Source organism: Brachionichthys hirsutus, chromosome 13, assembly GCF_040956055.1.
Source record: "Brachionichthys hirsutus isolate HB-005 chromosome 13, CSIRO-AGI_Bhir_v1, whole genome shotgun sequence".
NCBI lineage: Eukaryota > Metazoa > Chordata > Actinopteri > Lophiiformes > Brachionichthyidae > Brachionichthys > Brachionichthys hirsutus.
Genome location: NC_090909.1, coordinates 4362076 through 4381268, shown reverse-complemented (window position 1 = coordinate 4381268; position 19193 = coordinate 4362076). Strand labels below are relative to the sequence as shown.

The 19193-nt window shown below is 45.7% G+C and overlaps 1 protein-coding gene across 1 annotated transcript in view; it reads right to left on the bottom strand.

Annotated features, from left to right (window-relative positions):
- Positions 1-1462: 1462 nt before the first annotated feature.
- Positions 1463-19193, bottom strand: part of LOC137902823 (cytoplasmic dynein 1 intermediate chain 1-like) — a 32935-nt gene continuing 15204 nt past the window's right edge. Inside the window, exons 9-17 of the mRNA XM_068746910.1 lie at positions 19021-19120; positions 18695-18820; positions 10795-10941; positions 10104-10217; positions 9245-9378; positions 8672-8816; positions 5109-5249; positions 3095-3220; positions 1463-1573 (exon numbers count right to left, since the gene is read on the bottom strand). Coding sequence (XP_068603011.1) covers positions 1463-1573; positions 3095-3220; positions 5109-5249; positions 8672-8816; positions 9245-9378; positions 10104-10217; positions 10795-10941; positions 18695-18820; positions 19021-19120 — 1144 coding nt within the window. The remainder of the gene's footprint in view (positions 1574-3094; positions 3221-5108; positions 5250-8671; positions 8817-9244; positions 9379-10103; positions 10218-10794; positions 10942-18694; positions 18821-19020; positions 19121-19193) is intronic.

Below are 19193 nucleotides of genomic sequence, written 5' to 3'. Positions count from 1 at the left end.
GGCTCAGAGCCTACCCCCAGTCTCGGATCAGTCTGCCGGCGCCCAACCCAGACCGCATTGGAGGGCTCAGGTTGGCCGTGGCAACGTTTGCTGGAATCGAGAGCAAGTTTGGACTCCGTCTCCATCTCTAGTATGTATGCAGCGGTATGGATCAGTGAGCCAGTATTTATTATACTGTTGACAGACATTGATAACTTCTCTTTTAATGTGTTTTTTTTAAACGTGTGTTCGGGCGGTACAATATTTAAAAAAAAAGGCAGAAAAGCGGTTTGCAAGTGTTCATTTCGACTGTGCTTCACAACCAACAATTAAAATGTGTACATTTCAGAGAATGTGCATTGTTTGCATTAGCAACATGGATGATTCAGCAGCGTTCATTTTTATCCTCAAGAGAAAGCAAGGCGGCGGTTCATCAGCCACATTTAATAGTAAACAGCAGATTCAACAGGCATCACAGCAAACCTCGATAACTGTTACAGTCCAGAGTTCCAATGACACAATCGATTTACCCTGAACTCAAAGCAGCCACTGATGAGAACTACACCAGAGCAGCCGTCATGTTTATGCATCAGAAATATTTTATGTGTTTCATGTTGGAATAATACAGAGAAAAGACGCACGATCAGGACAATTTAAAAACAATACGTGACCATATGGACCCTGCTTTATTTTTACAGTAGTGCAAAGCATGTTTACAGCACACACATCTTCATAAGGCTATAGGACTGACACTGTTTATACACTTTTATACGACTTGCAAGCGACACAAATAAATATTGTGAAACAAATCATTCGATCAGCCGCTTAATGGATATTTTGCATTAACAGGAGAGTAAATGCAAAAGTACAGCCGGGGGGGGGGGGGGTATAACCCTCCGTGGAGCATGCTTTTCTTTTGTCGGTGTACTAGACTAAAGTGTAATTGCACATCCACTCCAGTAGGTGGCAGTGGCGCGTTCATTGTCAGAGTGTGCGCAGGGAGTATTAGCTCTGTGGTGAAGGTTTGTTTTTTCACCGCGCACACAGCAAAGAGCGTGAAGCGCTTAGCTTCACGGTGACGACGGTGGGCGACGAGCAAGTTAAAATGTTTTATGTATTGTGCCCCCGAGTTAATGTTGCTGATCAGTTTTAATTTATAATTTTTTTATTTTATTTTATTTTTCCGTATCAAATGGTTCAATTGGTCAAAAAAAAATTGTAGTTTAAATAAGGATTTTATTTATTATTTTAATTTCAGGCAAATTAAAAACAATGTTAATAAAGTTATTCTTCGTTGTAAGCTGATCTATATTTCTATCTTTTTTGTTTTCTTTATTGTTAATAAAGATAAACTGTTATGCAGAGGTATACTGCGCAAAATGTTAGGTTTTTTTTCTCCTGGGAGGATTTAACAGAAAATAATTGAGAAGCCCTGCGCTACAGTGACACCAATAAAAGCACCGCTTTGGCTTGGAGTCGCGCTCTATGAAGCCAGCTCCATAGGCCCCTCCTCCTCGCCGTCTGCACGGTTGGCGCGGATTTCCATCAGAGTACGAGCAAAGCATCCCCAGTCGTCGGTGTGAGCTGCGGACAGCTGTAGGAATAAAACAAAGGAGCGAGATTGCTGACAGAGCTACAAGCTTTAGATTCCTGCAATGGTCATTGGTTGGTCTCTGGAACAAAGAATTTCTCAGAGGACACGTAAACGAGGATATAAACCACCATCCGGCAGGATTCTGTGTCGGCCAAATGAAACACAAGCAATGCAAAATGCTATATACATGCGGTCGTCACTTCACGGCGAACTCTTTTAACGAGGACTCGGAGATGCAACGGGCTGTTGCATGTATGTGTTTATGCGACGAGTGGAATCCACTGGCTATACGTATGCAACGACGAAATCGTTTAGCGATTGTAACTCCGTCGTTAAAGGGGGACCAGCTGTAATACACTCCTGTGGTGTTTAGACGTGTCGAGTAAAGTCAATAACACACACACACACACACACACACACACACACACACACACACACCTCTTTGGAGTCATAAAACCGTTCAGCCCAGCTCACTTTTACTGATGACTCTCAACCCAGCACGGAGGCCACCAGCTAAGCCGAGCCGCTCTCCAACTCACCGCACAACAAAAAGATGCTAAAATTAGCAGAGCGGCTAGGCTATCGCGCCCTCACATGGGGATCCTAACCAGAGTTCTCTAAACATGAGAAAACATTCAGGCGCAGGCAGGAAGGCCGGCCGCTTTGTGGTGACAGTAAAGCCATGTGGAGGCCTTTTTACAGGGTTATGGAAAAGGGAGGGGAAAACACACACACATACACACACACACACACCCACACACGCGCACACACACACACACACACACACACACACACACACACACAGTCACTTGTGGTGCTTCTACTGTAAAATAAAATAAAATAAAAATGGATTCAATTATTCTCTCGTAAATATCTTTCTATAAAATGAAACAATCAAATGAGATTGAGTAATGAAATGAAAAATAGCGTTTGACTTTGTTTAAAAGTCACAAAGAAATGATTTTACAAGGATAAATAATTAACACAATCGCTCGTGGATGGTAGGAATTACGATCTTCATTGGCAATGAATGTTGACTATAAAAAAAATAAATAGAGGCTATGTACATTGGCAAGAAAAGGAAAAATGAGTGAGAATGTTCAAGTTTAGAAGGGGTAGGATTAAATAAGTACGCACTTCTTCCTACTCCTTTTCGCTCATGTAAACTGCATAGTTACTGCATTATGGTTATTAATTATTATCATATGTGTTGCGTGTGTGTTTATGTGTGTGTATATATATATATATACGTGTGTATGTATTCGCCGTTGTTTTATCATTTTTATTGTTTGTTGTTTACATGATCGAAACAAATAAAAATAAATAAAAATGCAGTTGGTACATTTCTGAAATATTGTCATTTCACTATTTATTCCATTTTGTGACACTTCACTCTGCTAACATCAGCTAACTCCATCCACTAACCACACCGACCCCAAAGCTAACGGGCGAGACCTGCAGGAACCCATGTAGTTCACCATGATCTGACTGAACAGAATGATGCTCATTTACGGTCTGTACCTCTCCAGTGTCATAGATCCAAACTCGGCCTTCTGAGTCCCCCACAGCCACCTCCTTACCCCCGGACGACCATCGGACTCTGTTGAGGGCTGACGCGCCCTCTATGGTCACACTGGCAGTGGGAACCTGGTGGATGACGAAATAGAGCACAAATGATGCTGTCAAAGTTGTAAAGTACTTTTTGAAATCCACGCAGGTTAGAAAACACAGCCATCACTTGTCATTCAAATGTGGACACACGCAAGGCTCTTTTACTGTGTAATTACAGCTGCTTGTGTTTGCTGTTGTGGGTGACCCCACTGCTCTTTTCTAGCTAACAGCAGCACTCGTGTTGCACCTTAAAAAAAAAACATCTGCAGGGTTTCCATAAACTGTTCCTGACATGTGGCAGGCGAGTCTGACACATGTCACCAGTGGAGACAGAGGCCTTGGTATCCTGTCGCCTCACACGACCAGCTTCTGCGTATTTAAAGCAGCGCTAACCACAGGCTGGCTGCCATTAGCCTGCTAGCTTCCATCGCTCTGCCCAAGAGGATCTGAACTGAGCGCCTTAAATTGGCTGCGTCGGTCTATGCACGCAGTGTGTGTGTGTGTGTGTGTGTGCTGGAAATGAGAACCAGGCACGCCACACGGCTCTGTCAGTGCCGTTATGAGTGTGTGTTTTTAATATAACAATGGACGTCTGTTGTTCAGTTGCAATGACAGGGTAATAAAGTGTGTTAGGTACATCCGCTTGTGTGTATGTGTCGGTGTGTGTGTGTGTGTGCTGAGAAAATGTTTCTCATGAAGCACATCATTAGCAGAGCTAGCCCGTTGATAATGAACTCTTTCTCTCAAGGTGGAAACGCTGCCTTTGAGGAAACCATGGGAAAGTCATCATCTGTACTTTATATGCAAGGAAGATGCTGGGGATCAGTGTGGGGGGGGGTTAAAAGATGAGACGTGAGATTTGAGCAGCTACATAAAAATTGGGTGCACCAAGAGCGATGGTGACGGAAGCATCCTTTCATCTCTAATTTTTACCTGGTTGTAGGTTTGTCACATTTATCATGATCGAAAAATTTATAGTGAGATGCAACTTATTACTGTCGTTTGTTGCTGCACTTCTTTCTTGGTCGAGAACTTTAGACAAGAAAATCAATACCGCTCTGATGTCTCTTCAGGTTGAAGCTTCAGCCAGAACGCAGTAATCTTAGTTTAAATTAAAATGATTAAAAAAAAGAATAATATATTATATTATTTTATATGTCCATATCGCTGAAGCTCCACACACTGTTTTCAGTTGTTGTCCTATGCTAAGCTAACCAGCTGCAGACATGTTTATATAATTATGTAGAAAGAAAATGTTGAACAGTTCCTTGAAATGGCAAACAAGTCTAAAATAAAATGTGCATAAAATTCACCACATACTATCTTATGTCACTAATATTATACACGTATCAGACGTAATTAGGCTAAACGAGTCGACGATCTTCTCTTCTCTGGCCTTAAATGCTCTCCTCTGAAAATAAATCTCGCCCCACAGCACTGAGAACTTCAACCCCTGTCCCGAACCTTTTTTTTTCATCTCTGGCCTGGGACTGCGGACTGAGGGCTGGGACTCTCTGCTCGTGGTCTCCTAGCACATCTGCGTGCTCCACTGATGGGGACGAAGTGTGGGAGGCAGATGAGAGGAGACGCCAGGGGGGTTGAGGTTGCCGTGAATGTTGGACAGAGGTTCGCAGGACGTGTGGGTGGGATGAAGAGATGTCACTAATTCTGATTTAAACCAAAGGCTGTGGGGAAACGCCTACGGGGCTGTCTTGAATCTGTGTGTGTGTGTGTGTGTAGGAAAGGATGTGGAAGAGCTGGTGGTGATGGGGTGGTTGATGGGCGGGAAAAGCCTTTGGGTGTTTGGTTGCACAGTTCGGGCTGAGACCCAGCAACGTGCCCCGAGGACACCAAACACACAAAGGGCCGACGCAGTAAACACGCCATCGCCGTCCACTTCCTCTCGCGCAGCATGCACACAAACCTCAGTGTCATTGTTGAGGTTCCACAGGTCTAAGCGGCCCATGCCGTCCACGGCGGCAAAGATGGCGGGGTGAACAGGCGACCACATGACATCATAGACGTAGTCGGCGTTGTCCTCAAAGGAGTACAGGGGCTTGTTGTGCTGAAGGGGAGGAGGAGAAGAGGATACCTATGTAGGTGTACGACAAGCAAAAAGAGGCAGCGTCGAGGATTACAGTAGAGACGTAAAGGAGAGAGAGAGAGAGAGAAGGAATGGAGAGAGGGAGTGAGCGAGCTTCAGACAGAGTGGCGCTGCCTCAGCCTTGGGGCCTGTCTGGGTGCAGAGCCTAATTAAAAAGCCTCGCACATTCACACAGCGCCATAAAACCGCTGGGAGAGATGAAAGGGAGGGCCCCCCCACAAGGTGTACTGTAACCTCAACGCAGCAGCTGTCTGAGGTAGGGGGGGGGGGGGGGGGAGATGGGATGGGAGGAAAAAGAGGGGTGGACAGCGGACGGATGGGAATGGGCGGCGGAACGGTAACGTCTGACTAACGCAGCACAGGTGTTCAGCAAAGGTAGGGACACATATGGCTTAATGTGTGTGAGTGTGTGTGTGTGTGTGTGTGTAGGTGTGTGTGTGTGTGTCTGTGTGTAGGTGTGTGGATTCCAGAGGCTTACAAGCTACATTCCTGACAGGTAAGAGTGGGAGGGGAGAAGGAGAGGAGACAGAGTGGCTGCAAGAACAAATGAAAGAATGCAGTCCTGCTCCTCTCTCTCTCTCTCTCTCTCTCTATTCCTCCATCATCCATCACCTTTACTTTACTGCTCCCTGGTTATTCTGAGGGGCTCACACAAACACACAAACACACAAACACAGTGAGAACTATTTTAAGGCTGGACTGAAGCGTTTTTCCCGCCTGCAGGGGTCGACGGGTCATTTTGCGCCATCAAACAGTTGCAGGATTCGATCACCTGGTGGTTCCTGTTTGCGCTTTCTCCGTTGTCCCCTCCTGGTTTTAGTCCACGTAACTTTAAAAAAACACACTTTTACTCCCGTAGCCCTCTTTGCTAAAATAATGCCACACAATGAAAATTCAAGCCATCTTTTGGAAATCGGTCCCGGTGATTTTCTTTTTTTTTGTTTGTTTTTAATCCGTTCCTCCTCCTATCTGCTGACGACTAAAAATGCAAACTACTATTTTACCGTACTCTGTCCACAATCTACTGATCTTAAATGATGAGTTGGAGAAAGGAGTCTTGAAGCTAATCTTAAGATGAAGTTTAATCCCGGTGGCGCCGCATGCGAAGCAACTGCTTATCATTTCTAGATGCTAGGAGGAGCTTCTAGCACGTTTCAGCTGGACGCCCGTCACCGGCACGCCGGGCGCTGATGCTGATCCTGCAAGAATGGAACACTTTCGGTATCACGAGGAGCGCAGCATCGTGTTGAAGGGCCTTTTTTCTTTCACGGTCAGGTGCATGTCCCCCCCCCCCCCCCTAGTAAAACATGACACCATAACCTGGGCATTGCCTCCAATTGATTTCACTGTCAATTGTCTCTTTCATGCTTGTAGCATACACCTCTGCAGCGTATGACGTTTGTAGCAGCATGAGTTAGCATCTTATTGTAGCAACCTAGCAGCGGTAAGACCCTTCTGTCATTGGACCCCAGGAGCTATGAGCTACGTGCCTCCTTCTGCAGCCACTTGAAGATTAAAGTGAATAAAAGTCTATTTCTATTTCTTCCTCTTGTGCATGTGGCTCCCAGTTTGCAAACTGGTGACCCCCCCCCCCCATCCTGCTCTATCCAATCACTGGTTTTGGGGTCGAGAGAGCAAGAACAGGTCAGGATGCACACACGATCATGAAACCGCTGCCAGCTGTTTCGCGACGTCGTCGGGATTCCAAATGTTTTCTCTAAACCTCAATCTTTGCACCGCCGAGTGTAAAAACATCAGCAGACTCTTCTGCGACAGCCTCGCTGAACCGTGAAGGTGTGTTACAAGAATCGGGCTGAAAGCACCCATCGAGGGTATTTTACGCAAGCGAAAGGCGCGAGGGCTCGTCTGGAGGGTCTATATTTACACAGACGCTCACACACTCTCAGGTATTCCGCCTGCCCACACACAAATATGGATTATGTGGGATGAGAGACAGACACACACACACACATTCCTGCGGTACCCGTCAAAGGGAAGGGAATTCCCAAATCTTGAAAAATAACAGAGTCTTCTGGATGAAAACCTGCCAAAAATGTTTTAATACGTGTCACTGAGGCCTCAACATAAGACTTGCGAGCTTCACATGAGTGTTTTACTGCACGTCTCTGACACGCATGGAAGGTGTAACAGGATCTTGAATAATACTGAAGGTATTGTGAAATATCCGTTATGTATATTCCTTGCATTGAATGAGCCAGTCTTTCACTGGTGCCCTCCGTCCTTTTATGTTCAATATTAGTCACCGCTAATATTAAACATCTTTTTTCTTTACATCTATAAAAGGATGCATGTCACATCAAGAAAGAGTTGATTGCATTTAATTCCCTTTGACATTTGGTGCCTGTGAAAAATGTTTTTTTTTTGCAATATCGTGATTATTTGGAAGAGGGGCAATCATCAGGTTGCCATGGTGACATCACCTGAATGGCTTGATCTTGTTAAGCCGTTACCTTTTCTAGTGTCGCTTCGCACACAACAGGCCTCATTCTAAACTTCAACCCCCCCCCACGAGATCTACTTTACTCTCACAAATCCTTCCTCAAATATTCTTCAGTCATTCATCATGAAGTTAAACATGAAGGATCTGATGTCATGATCCTGTTTCCAGTGCGGTTTCTCTTCTACCTGATCCCCTCCTCCACCTGGGGGTGACTCCTCTCGCCACTGCCTCCACAAAACTGTCTTTGAATGTATTAGAACACCCCCCCCCCCCCCCCCGAAACACAGGATCGGTGACTACTTGATTTTCAGTGCCACTGAAATGGGATTTGCCACATTTGGTTTGAAGGCAGAACAAATGCCCCCGAGCTGCCAGGTCACCAAGAGCGCCCCGCCCTCAGACCGTCGACTTCACTGATTACACCCCAGCGAATCGGATCTGATTCTGATCTGACACACTGATGCATTTTAGTTCTGGTCTGCATCCTGTTTACACAAACTTTTTCCAACAGGAAACAGGAAGTCATCCAGACTGATGGGGAAGCTGCTGTTGGATAATTTTGCCTGTATTATCAGTTACTCTTGCATCTAAAGTTAAGATTCATTTTGGCTGATTTAAACATTTATTTCTAGCTCTAACCTTTATTTCATTGTTACATCCAATCAGGAGGCATGAAGACGCCATTTCTTGTCAAATAAAATTTACAAATCGTCTTGGCATCTATCCTCAAAGCTTTTAGGAGTAAAATGGCAAATATAAACCTCTGCTGTAGAGTCACCACACACCCTTGTAACAGGACTCACTCAACTTACCCCTCACTACCTCTCCTCCACAATCAACCCCCCACACATCCTCGCAGTCTGTAGCTCACGCACACACACACACACACCTACACACACACTGTCAAACACGCACATTTTACCTTTGTGCTCCAGAGTTTCACGGTCCAGTCGAAGGACGACGTGATGAAGAGGTGAGAAAAGTCGACGTTACCCACTGCGCTGTGGCAGCTGATCCCGGTGACGGGCCCCTGGTGGCCCTCAAACATCTCACAGATACCCGCCTTACTGAGAAGGGGACACACGAGGGGTTCAGCTCCACGGCTTTTCAGTGGTCTTAACTAGTTAAAGTATAACGCAGTGAAGTGGACTGATCCTTTCTGAGGGTGCCCATACTTCAGATAACATGCAGGAAGCTTTGATTACAAGTGAATCAATTAACTACTAGAATTAAGAAAAGAAATAATCAATGTATTTTATTTTCTGACAGAATTTCCAGCCAGTTTGTAATTCTAACGGACGTTTTCCTTAGTTTCAAGGCAGCAATTCAAGAACACTTCAATCAGCACAATTGAGAAATTAAAAACGTACCCTCAGTATTTGCTGACTACCTAAATAATTATTTTAAAGTGATTCTGTATTATCTTAAAGCACCAACCAGATTGTACCAAGAACATGTCTTTGATGTTTTGTCCAGTGTTTGCGTGTCCACCTACCTGCCGTGTCTGGATGCAGTGTACACAGTGCCCTCCTCACTCCCGACCACGTAGTTGTTAACCTCGCCCGTGGGAAAAGCCATGCCTGTCACCGCCACCGGTTTGGATTTATTATAAACCAGTTCCATGGTCTCCTGCACACACACAGACACACACCCATACAAAACCGTGATGCCTCTAGTGGGGCAATAACACATGGACAGTGTGTTGGGTGGTGTGGACAGTGCGCTGGGTGGTGTGGACAGTGCGCTGGGTGGTGTGGACAGTGTGCTGGGTGGTGTGGACAGTGTGCTGGGCGGTGGACAGTGTGCTGGGTGCTGTGGACAGTGTGCTGGGTGCTGTGGACAGTGTGCTGGGTGCTGTGGACAGCGTGCTGGGTGGCGTGGACAGTGTGCTGGGTGGCGTGGACAGTGTGCTGGGTGCTGTGGACAGTGTGCTGGGTGCTGTGGACAGTGTGCTGGGTGGTGTGGACAGTGTGTTGGGTGGTGTGGACAGTGTGTTGGGTGGTGTGGACAGTGTGCTGGGTGCTGTGGACAGTGTGTTGGGCGGTGGGGACAGTGTGCTGGGTGCTGTGGACAGTGTGCTGGGTGCTGTGGACAGTGTGCTGGGTGGTGTGGACAGTGTGCTGGGTGCTGTGGACAGTGTGCTGGGTGCTGTGGACAGTGTGCTGGCCGGTGTGGACAGTGTGCTGGGTGCTGTGGACAGTGTGCTGGGTGGCGTGGACAGTGTGTTGGGTGGTGTGGACAGTGTGCTGGGTGCTGTGGACAGTGTGCTGGGTGCTGTGGACAGTGTGCTGGGTGCTGTGGACAGTGTGCTGGGTGCTGTGGACAGCGTGCTGGCCGGTGACTGTGTTGTCTACCTGCGGCTGGGACAGCATGTCCAGACTCCAGGAACACATCCTGCCGTCTGTAGACACAGTGATCAGGTTGTTGGCGTTTTGGGTGCCGACCACGTTGACACAGTACACCGGGTGCTACACACACACACGCGCGCACACACACACACACACACACACACACACACACACAGATGAGATAGAAACACATTTAAACAATGCAACAAAAACTTTTTTTAATATCTCAACTTTACAACAATCGTCATTCTCCTGTAGAATACATTCTTAAATACTTCTAACTGCAGTAAACTCTCTAGGACACATTAACACATTGAAATAGTTTGATGAGCTAAAATAAACCAAATTGATTTAAAATGATTTAAAATAAAATTAATGATTAAAGGACACCCTAAGCACATGACATCATCAGACACTCAGACCGGACACACATGTTGGTGTCCAGTGAGGACGGACTGGGACACACAATGCGGATGTCTGCAGCAGCAGGACATTTCTGGGCTGTAACGGCACAAAGAATCCATTCAGCAATCGGCGCCAGAATCACCGGCGAGTGCAGGAATGATGTTGTCAGTATTAGGGTTAGAACCTATGGATGGTTGGGATGTAGCAGGTTCCATTTGTGTGTGTGTTCTATGTCTGGAGCAAGAATCAAAAAGGTTAAACAAATATACGTCATATCGATAGTGAATCTTACAGTGTGGGCAGCAGCAGACAGAGGAGTCCTCTGGACGGGGGTCCGACGGTGGCTGCGGTTGTCCCACAGGACGATCTGTCCTGAATAAGTCCCCCCGACGACTAGGTTGGGATGAAACCTAGCGAAGCCCACAGATACTATTGGAGACTAAAGAAACAGAAACAGAGAAACAGAGTTGTGGTTAAAACATCGTGTTATCACGAAAGAGGAAAGAACGAAAGGTGCCGCTATGATCGAAAACGAGCGATCCAGCTCAGCGTGATGGGTGGCGCTCCCGGGACGGAGACAGACAGAGACGATGAGCTTGGCTACGGCGAGGGTCCGCGGGGCAGAGGAACGGGGTGACGCCGGGGTGGAGAGGAGACAAAGAGAGGAATTGTGCCCCTCCTTTCCCACAGACGTTTCACGTTTCAGCATCAAAACCTCAGCGGCCACTGGAGCGCTCACTGTACCCTCCATCGTGACAAGTGCAGCCTTGAACTCCCTCCCTCCTAAAATGCAATGTTTATTGAGTTTTGGTTCCTCTTCAGTACCCATCCCATATGCCCACCCCCCCCCTGACCCAGAGCCAATGGAGGCTGTACTGTGGAGTTATGAGAAAATGCTTCAGCATCACTGGGGCGGCGGCGCAGTAAAGCAGCATGACCATGTTGAGGGATAGGATAATTGGCCTTTTAAGACAGGGGGTTGCGAGTGCATTAAACAAGGTTACACGGACATTTGCAGCGCAAACACAAAGCTGCAAAATGACTTTAAAAAACAGGCGGTAAATTTTGCATCGATTGATAAAGATGTAGATTTTGTTGGAAAAGGCAATTGAACCAGATATTTTTTTCCTAACTTAAATAGCAGCCCAAATACCTTATTTTATCATAATCAGAATAAAAAAAAAAAACAACTATAGTTATTTCTAATATTACTTATTTTAGTTTATTTTTTCAATATAACACATTAATCAATTCTCTATATTTCTATTGTATTCTATATTTAAAGTACATGCATTACAAACGATGTGACTGGTTGGTGATGCAACGCTGGATAATACAATAAATGATTTAAGGGCTGCAGGCTGGCGTAGTGGTTAGTGTTGTCGCCTCACAGCGAGGAGGTAGCCGGGTTTGAATGCTATCTGTGCAGAGGTTGCATGTTCTCCCCGTGTCTGTGTGGGTTTTACTCCGGGTTCTCCGGTTTCATCCCACCTCCAAAGAAATATGCAATTTAAATGAATCGTTTACTACAAAAATGGCCGTAGTATGTGAGTGTGTGTGTAAAATGGTTGTCTGACTCTTTGTGGCCCCACGGTGTGCTGGCGACACGTCCGAGGTGTACCCCCGCCTCTCTCCCATAGTGAGCTGGGATAGGCTGCAGGAACTCTCGTGACCCACGAAGCGGAAAAGCGGCTGTAGACGAGAGGATCTTCTCAACTACAAGGAAATGGATGGATGGATGCATCAAATGGAAACACCACAGTGGGCTTCTAGAAAGGACCTTTTCCCAATTTAAAAAAATCTAATTTTACAGTATATAAATGTTTAGCGATACAACTTAATGTGAAATCACTGTAAAACATCTGCTTCTGGGCCCGTAGGCCCAGAAGCAGGCTCTACCTATGTGGTAACATCTGCTTCCCGAAACTGCCGTGACCAAAACAACGGGAATTTGTTTTTTGGGAAAACCATTCCAGGTTTCTAACATTACCTAACATTACAAAAATACACGATGGGTGCAAACAGCAAATCTGAAGTCCTACCCTAAAAGGACAACAGAGTCACAAACTCAGCATCATCATCACTCGCTTTAACAGGAAATGGGATGGCAAACTTTAGCTCAGACGCAAAACAAAAGTTTGCCAACAATAACCAATGCAATCTATTGATCTCACCAGATGGAGTAGAACCACAGTAAAACCTTTAACGGTGCCGAATTGTGTGTTTTAGTGCTTCTAAGACAGATCATTGTCTTTTCGCTTGATGTCGTCTTTAAAAGGTCAAAGCGGCAGCGACAGAATGCCTTGAGCCTTCAACGCTTTCTTATTCATCGAAGCGATGGAAGAGATTACCGAAGTGATTCCTTCAAAAAACATTTGCTCGTCAATAAAAAAAAAATAATCCCACTGAACTGTGACAGCATATACGGCCTTTCAATAGCTTTGTCTTGTTTTTCATTTCTCTCCATCGCGCTCTGCCTCTCTCTCTCGCTCTCTCTCTCTCCATCCTCACCACCGCGCCATGTCTAACGCAGCCAACTCCGAAACCCCAGTTCGTTTTGCAAAGGAGACTGGAAAAAAAGGCAGAGAAAAGAAAACACTGCACACTTTCTCACTCGCTTCTTTTTTCTTCTTCTAAATAGTCACGGCCTCCAGACGAATGGCTTCAGGACGTCGCTTCAGATGTGAACGCTCAAAATAAACCGAACTGAACTCTGCTGGTTAAAAAATAAAAGCGCCTCTCCGAGGAGGCACTCGCTGTAAACTTTATCTACACAAGTCGCAGAAAAAGGACGTGGAGGGAATCTTTTTTTTTTTTTTTTACACACACACACACACACACAGACAGAACAAAATTGAGAGCATTGTAAGATTTATTAGGACAGAAACGAAATCTAATAAGTGTCGAAACCCCGACTGTACACAGTGGACGTACTTCCAGCTCCAGTAGACTTCAAGTAGTTAACTTTTAAATGTTAGAGCGTGTTGGGATGACCTTTGCTCTCTGTGGCTGCCGGATCCTCCTCCGTTAGGTCGTCATCGAAAGACAAATGAACTGCCTATTAAATGAAGCCCTGACGGCAACAGCTGGGATTATCATTAGCCTCATATTGTCTGTCTGCAACCTGCGTCCAGAGCATTGCGTCGGCACCGGGAGATCTGACTGGGTCCCGTCTGACTGAGCTAATCACACACACCTTTGGCGAAAGCACAACCCAATCTGGCAACCGTCCGGCGGGGGTAAAATCCCCAAGTAAACATCTCTGCCCCTCATGAGTAACGACAAAGAGAAGCACAATCAAATCAAGCGCTCCTTCTATTTGCTCCATATGTTAGCTTAGCGCCTGAGCCCTATCAGTGTCCCCCCATCTTAAAAGGAAAGAATTCTGACTAAACTCTCAACCCCCTCCTTGAGAAACCACAGGCCACGCCATCATTTCCCTCTCGTACCGAAAAGAGCTACTGAAAGTTAGCCCGGCTTTGCCCCGGCGGCGCCCTTTGAAGCGCCTGCCTGCCAACAAGCGCCTTGGACGTCACATAAAAGTCCTTCTCCCTGAATGTTTCCAATCAGATGTCACATCAGCGCATACGTTTTTGGAGCTGCGTGCCTTTTTAAATGGACTGCATGTCATTTTCGTGCTGAAATGGGATCAATTTGTCCCACGCTATAAGATTTAGGATCTAAGCGAAAAGCCGATTCTCAATTTGGATGTCATGTAGAGAATTAATGACCGAGTTCAGAGCTGAAATGTGGAGAGCTTGATTATGCTTCAGCTGGATTTATGAAGTCGCTCCGTACTTTTGATTCATTTGTGCGCTTCGGCTATCGATCGTCATCAATCAGACAAATAATATTTGACAGTGTGTAAACGTGAGTGAGCAGGGATGGCGTTTCACAGTGAATATCCACATTGATAGTTAAAAGTTTATTTAATTTTTCCCCTCAATGCGCATTGGGAATGGGAATGGGACTGGGAATATCACTTCCGCTTTCTGTTTCATCCAGCTGTGTTTAAACAGAGGAATGGAAATGGTTCGTACAAATTATGCAACAATAATGACCTGCCGGGTCGCCTCCTGGATATAAGGAGGGAAGTTCAGGAAGGAAAAGCAGCGGACAGATTCACTTTGGTATGACGGGGCTGAGATATGAGTGATGTGTTTACGGGGGGGGGGGCTCTACTGAGGACGGCGAGTTTCATTTCTTTCCTCAGGCATTGTCTGTTGCAGGTCTCTGTGTGTGTGTGAAGTGTGTGAACGGGAAAGTGTGTGTGCATCATGTGACACATTTCACAGAAGGCTCTCAAGACTAAGTGCTTCTGGCAGCCCTTATTATATTAATGGGAAGTGTTCTGTAAAGGAAATGCACACATAGTAAAGCCGTGATGAGCGATGGCACCCAGCAAGGGATTAGAGAGGTTCGAAGGAATGACAGGGAGAGAAAGAACGCTAGAGAGAGGGGGGAACACTCCCTCCTTTGTTGCCTCCTCCTCCTCTCCTTCCTCCTTTCCTCAGGCAACAAACTGTTGCGGATGCTCGGGAAGGCTGAAATAGAGCTACGCTGGGAAGAAAAGACGACATGGCGCGGCAAAAAACAAAAACAAAAAAACACCATATCCTCCCAAATAGGCCCACGCTCCATCCCTCTTCTCCCCTCATTCACCGCACTCATCTGTTTTCCACTGTGCCTTATCAGGACCAGATGGGTCAGACTGTCTTCCCTTGCATCCCCACTTTTCAAACCCCCCCTCACATCCCGACCACCTTTCTACCCCCCCCTCCCGGCTTCGCTCGTTTATGACACCCCACGGATTTTGTCACTCTGTGGTTTCTGGCAAGAGAAGAGAAATTCCAAGTCGAGTCGGTTTTGCCAGGCAAAGAAAAAGGTTTTGACGTAGCGAGAGCACAAATAGGAGATTCTGGGAACACGAACAGAACGTTCCCGGCCTCCGAGAGCTTCTCCGTATTTCATTCCTTGTTTTCTTGCTTGGCACATAATTTATATATATTTTTTGCTGGTTTGTGGCTTTAAAGTTGGATTTATATTTGTCTGATACGGAAATTCTCATAAAGTCCTCATCAGGTCTGTTTTCCAAATTATATACATTTTTGATCAATTTAACAGAAACGTTTTGCTACATGAGACAAACTTGAAAATATCGAGTGACACATCATGCAACCAGGACATTTTAAATTCCCGTTAAACAAATGAGATCTGACGCTTTAATTAGCGAGCTGTCATCAAGCATGAATGCAGTTTGCTAAGCTAAGCTAACTGGCGTGTCGGTTTTCTATCACGAGTCTTTTCAACTTAGTTTGAGCAAGAAAGCAAACGAGTGTTAAACTAAGAACTGTCTAAATGAAATACAGTTTACAGATTCATTTTTGGCTGTAGAGGCGCCGACCTCCGCCAAGCAGCTCATTCCCCTCATAATTAGATGCACAGCCCACAAGGTGATCAGGACCATCATCAAAAAGTTCTAAACTGTTCTTGGTATCTTTATACACCAACCATGAAAAAGTTAAATGATGTATTTTCAACTGATTTTTAAATCCGTAAATGGAGTTTTCAATGTTAAAATTGTATATTTTTTATTGATTCTGGATCCGATCCAGATGAGATTCGGTGGTGAGATAGAGGCCCCCGCCCTACATGACTGTGCCAAATTCCATAAACATCAGTCAATAATCAACCGAGATATTGAGGAGGAAATTCCGAAGCTCTGTTGACTGCGATGTTAATGAAAATTCCAAACTGATCCAGAATCCAGAATCTCTACTGGATCGTCACCAACCTTTAATCATCTGTTCCTGGTAAGATTCCCGACATTTCCTGGTCTGTCAGTGACTTTTTAGGTTATCTTGCTGACAGACAGACAGACATAACCTCCTCCTTGGTGGAGGTAATAAATCAAATAACATTATCTGAACACAAAAGAGCTTCATCCACCTGCATCATTTCACAAGTTCAAATTTAGACGAGATTCTTTTCTGAATAATGCTTCTGCACTATTTCCTGAAGCTTCCCCCTTCCCCCTCCTTTACCCGCTCACCTCTCCTATTCCGCTTCTTCTCTCTCACCGGCACAAGGCAGCGAGATATTAATAAAAACATGACTGAGTTCAATTGGATATGACAGTAGCGGTGGGGGTCGTTACAGGGAGGCATGTGGTTTTGGGGGGGGGCTCAGCAGAGGCTTTAAGTCAAGCAAGCTTTCTTATGTGGTGTGACTTTGCCCACTTGAGAGGCGGGTGTGAAGTTACAAGATTGGACCCCAGCTGGGAGGGGGCAATGATGGGTCCAAGTGGCGGGAGGGACGGCCGTGATGAGAGGAGGCACGCTCAACTGGTACCAGAACGCAGAGCGGCGGCAGACCCCTTTCCTGCAGCACAAACCCAAACCGCACACTGATGGATCACACACTTCCTCCGCTTTATAACAGATCAATGGCTCCCAAAGTGGGGTCATGAATCTGCCATGCGCAGTTTGTAAAGGGGCGCTGCAGTATTCGGTTTAATATCTGATGCAATTAGCCGTGTGGAATAAACAGCTTTAGAATGCATTGGCGTATAAGAACAGCAACAGCGGCATTAAAAAAGAGGCACGAGCAACCAAATGTATAAAAGCATGTAAAATGTACTGCACCGTAAAATTACACGGTTAAATCTGCCGGTGTTTTGTTATTCTGAAATTCAGCTTTTATGTTTTCTTTCGCCTTAATTCTGAAACGGGAATGAATCCAGCTTCCCCCGAGACCGATGGTCACAAGCGAGACGGCGAGCAGGGCAAATAGAGAGGGATTGATTTAAATGCCGTCAGATTTATTTAGTGCAACAGGAGAACAACATTTGTCAACCCATTTCCTGTCTGTCAGGCCGACGCTGTACAGAATGTGATGTTTAAGGCGCTGCTGCTGCATTTTTGGCTAAAATGCTGCAAAACCCCACCTAATCTCAAAGTAATACCAGCTGTTGCATTTTTCTGTTCCTTTTGTACTGCATCAATGCATCAATACATCAAATACTGAAACCCATACGAACTACTGCAAAGTCAATAAAGAGATATTTTCTCTTAAATATCTAAACATGTAAAACCTTTAGTGGATAATGTGTGAATAATGCGGAAAATATGCGAGACAATCATGATTGAGTAAAATCAAAATGTTTAAATGTAGATTAAAATGTTCGACTGCAGCCTGCCAAAAGTACCGACCCGCGTATGCGTGCGTCTGCATACACACAGAGGCGTGCGTATGATTACAGCTGTGAGGAGAAATCACGTGAGCAGCTCGGCAGAGGATGGGAAGGTGGAAGGTGAAAAGAAAACTCAGAGGCGCCCGGCGGCCCTGCGGTCTCAGGGGTGGGTGGGTGGGGGCAGGGGGGGGTTAAAAGGCAGAACATGCTCGCACATTAAGAGGCATCTGATCTGCAGCTAACTAGAGAGTCGCAGCTATATGTTTACGAAAGTCCCCGCGGAATCAAAAGGAGGGCACGTCTCTCGTCTAACCGCTCCTGCCATCCTTTCATCCAGATCAAAAAGTCAAGGCTGACTCCATACCTTTCATAAAGGGCACTTCATTTCATTTAACTCCTGATAAACATTCACCAAAAGCGCATTTCATGCACGTAATCGGTTCGTATGCGTTGGGGAAAGCGAATCGTAGCAATTGTATTTATTTTTTATACTATTGCAGGTGTATTTCCAGATTTCCAGCATATAAAGAAAGCACAGTGTGTGTGTTCTGCTGAGGCTAAATGCAGCATCGGTGTGGGTGGGCTAGCTTTGGATTAGGAAGTGGTAGGCCACATTACATTACTACCAAGACCTTCCTAGATGGCCTTGACTGTCCTCCAGGGAGCTGTGAAAAGCCCTCACACCCAACCCCCCCCCATCTTTCCCTATTTCTCAGCACCCCCTATTAGCATCACGCCCATCAGTGGGCTTCTTTACCACAAAAAAAAAAAACCTGCATTAAAATTAGCCTCTGTGGCAAATTTGAGTCATGATACAATACCCAAGGCCCTTCTTTTCATCTTTGCTTTATTTTTCACAAACGTTGCTGCCATTATAGAGCAGAACAGAAACAAGGTGCAGCTGGACGGACGGTGGGATTCACATATAATAACGATGAATGAAACAGATTGATTGTGTTTTGAGTGGGGGTTTCTTTGATGTAAAGATTGATAAGTATACCTGGCAGTGAAAGATGTACTCCGGTGTGGCCTTTTTAAATTTGATGTTCCATACCAGGGCAACGCCATCGGGTTCGTGGGGAGCGTCTTCATTGTTGTTGTAAGAGGCAACCAGCAACTCAGGGTACTAAGAGAGAGAAACCGGGGGGGGGGGGGGGGTTAAAGAGGAATGTCAAAGAGCAAATAAATCATACAAAAACGAAGAAACAAAAAAGAAAATCCATAAAATGATCTAAAAAATTATAATAAGACCTGCATAGCTTCAATGTTTATTTCTAAGCGCCACACACACACACACACACACACACACGAGGGTGCAGGGCGCACCTGAGGGGACCAGTCCAGACAGGTGATCACTCGATGTTTCGACCAGCGTTCATCATAGAAGAGTCGGCTGAAGGACAGGCTGGAGCCGCTGCCCGAGTCTCTGAGAAAGGAAAGTTGAGATCGTAGTTTGAACAGACGAGGCCTAATTCTACAAATTTCCTTCCGGATTTTGT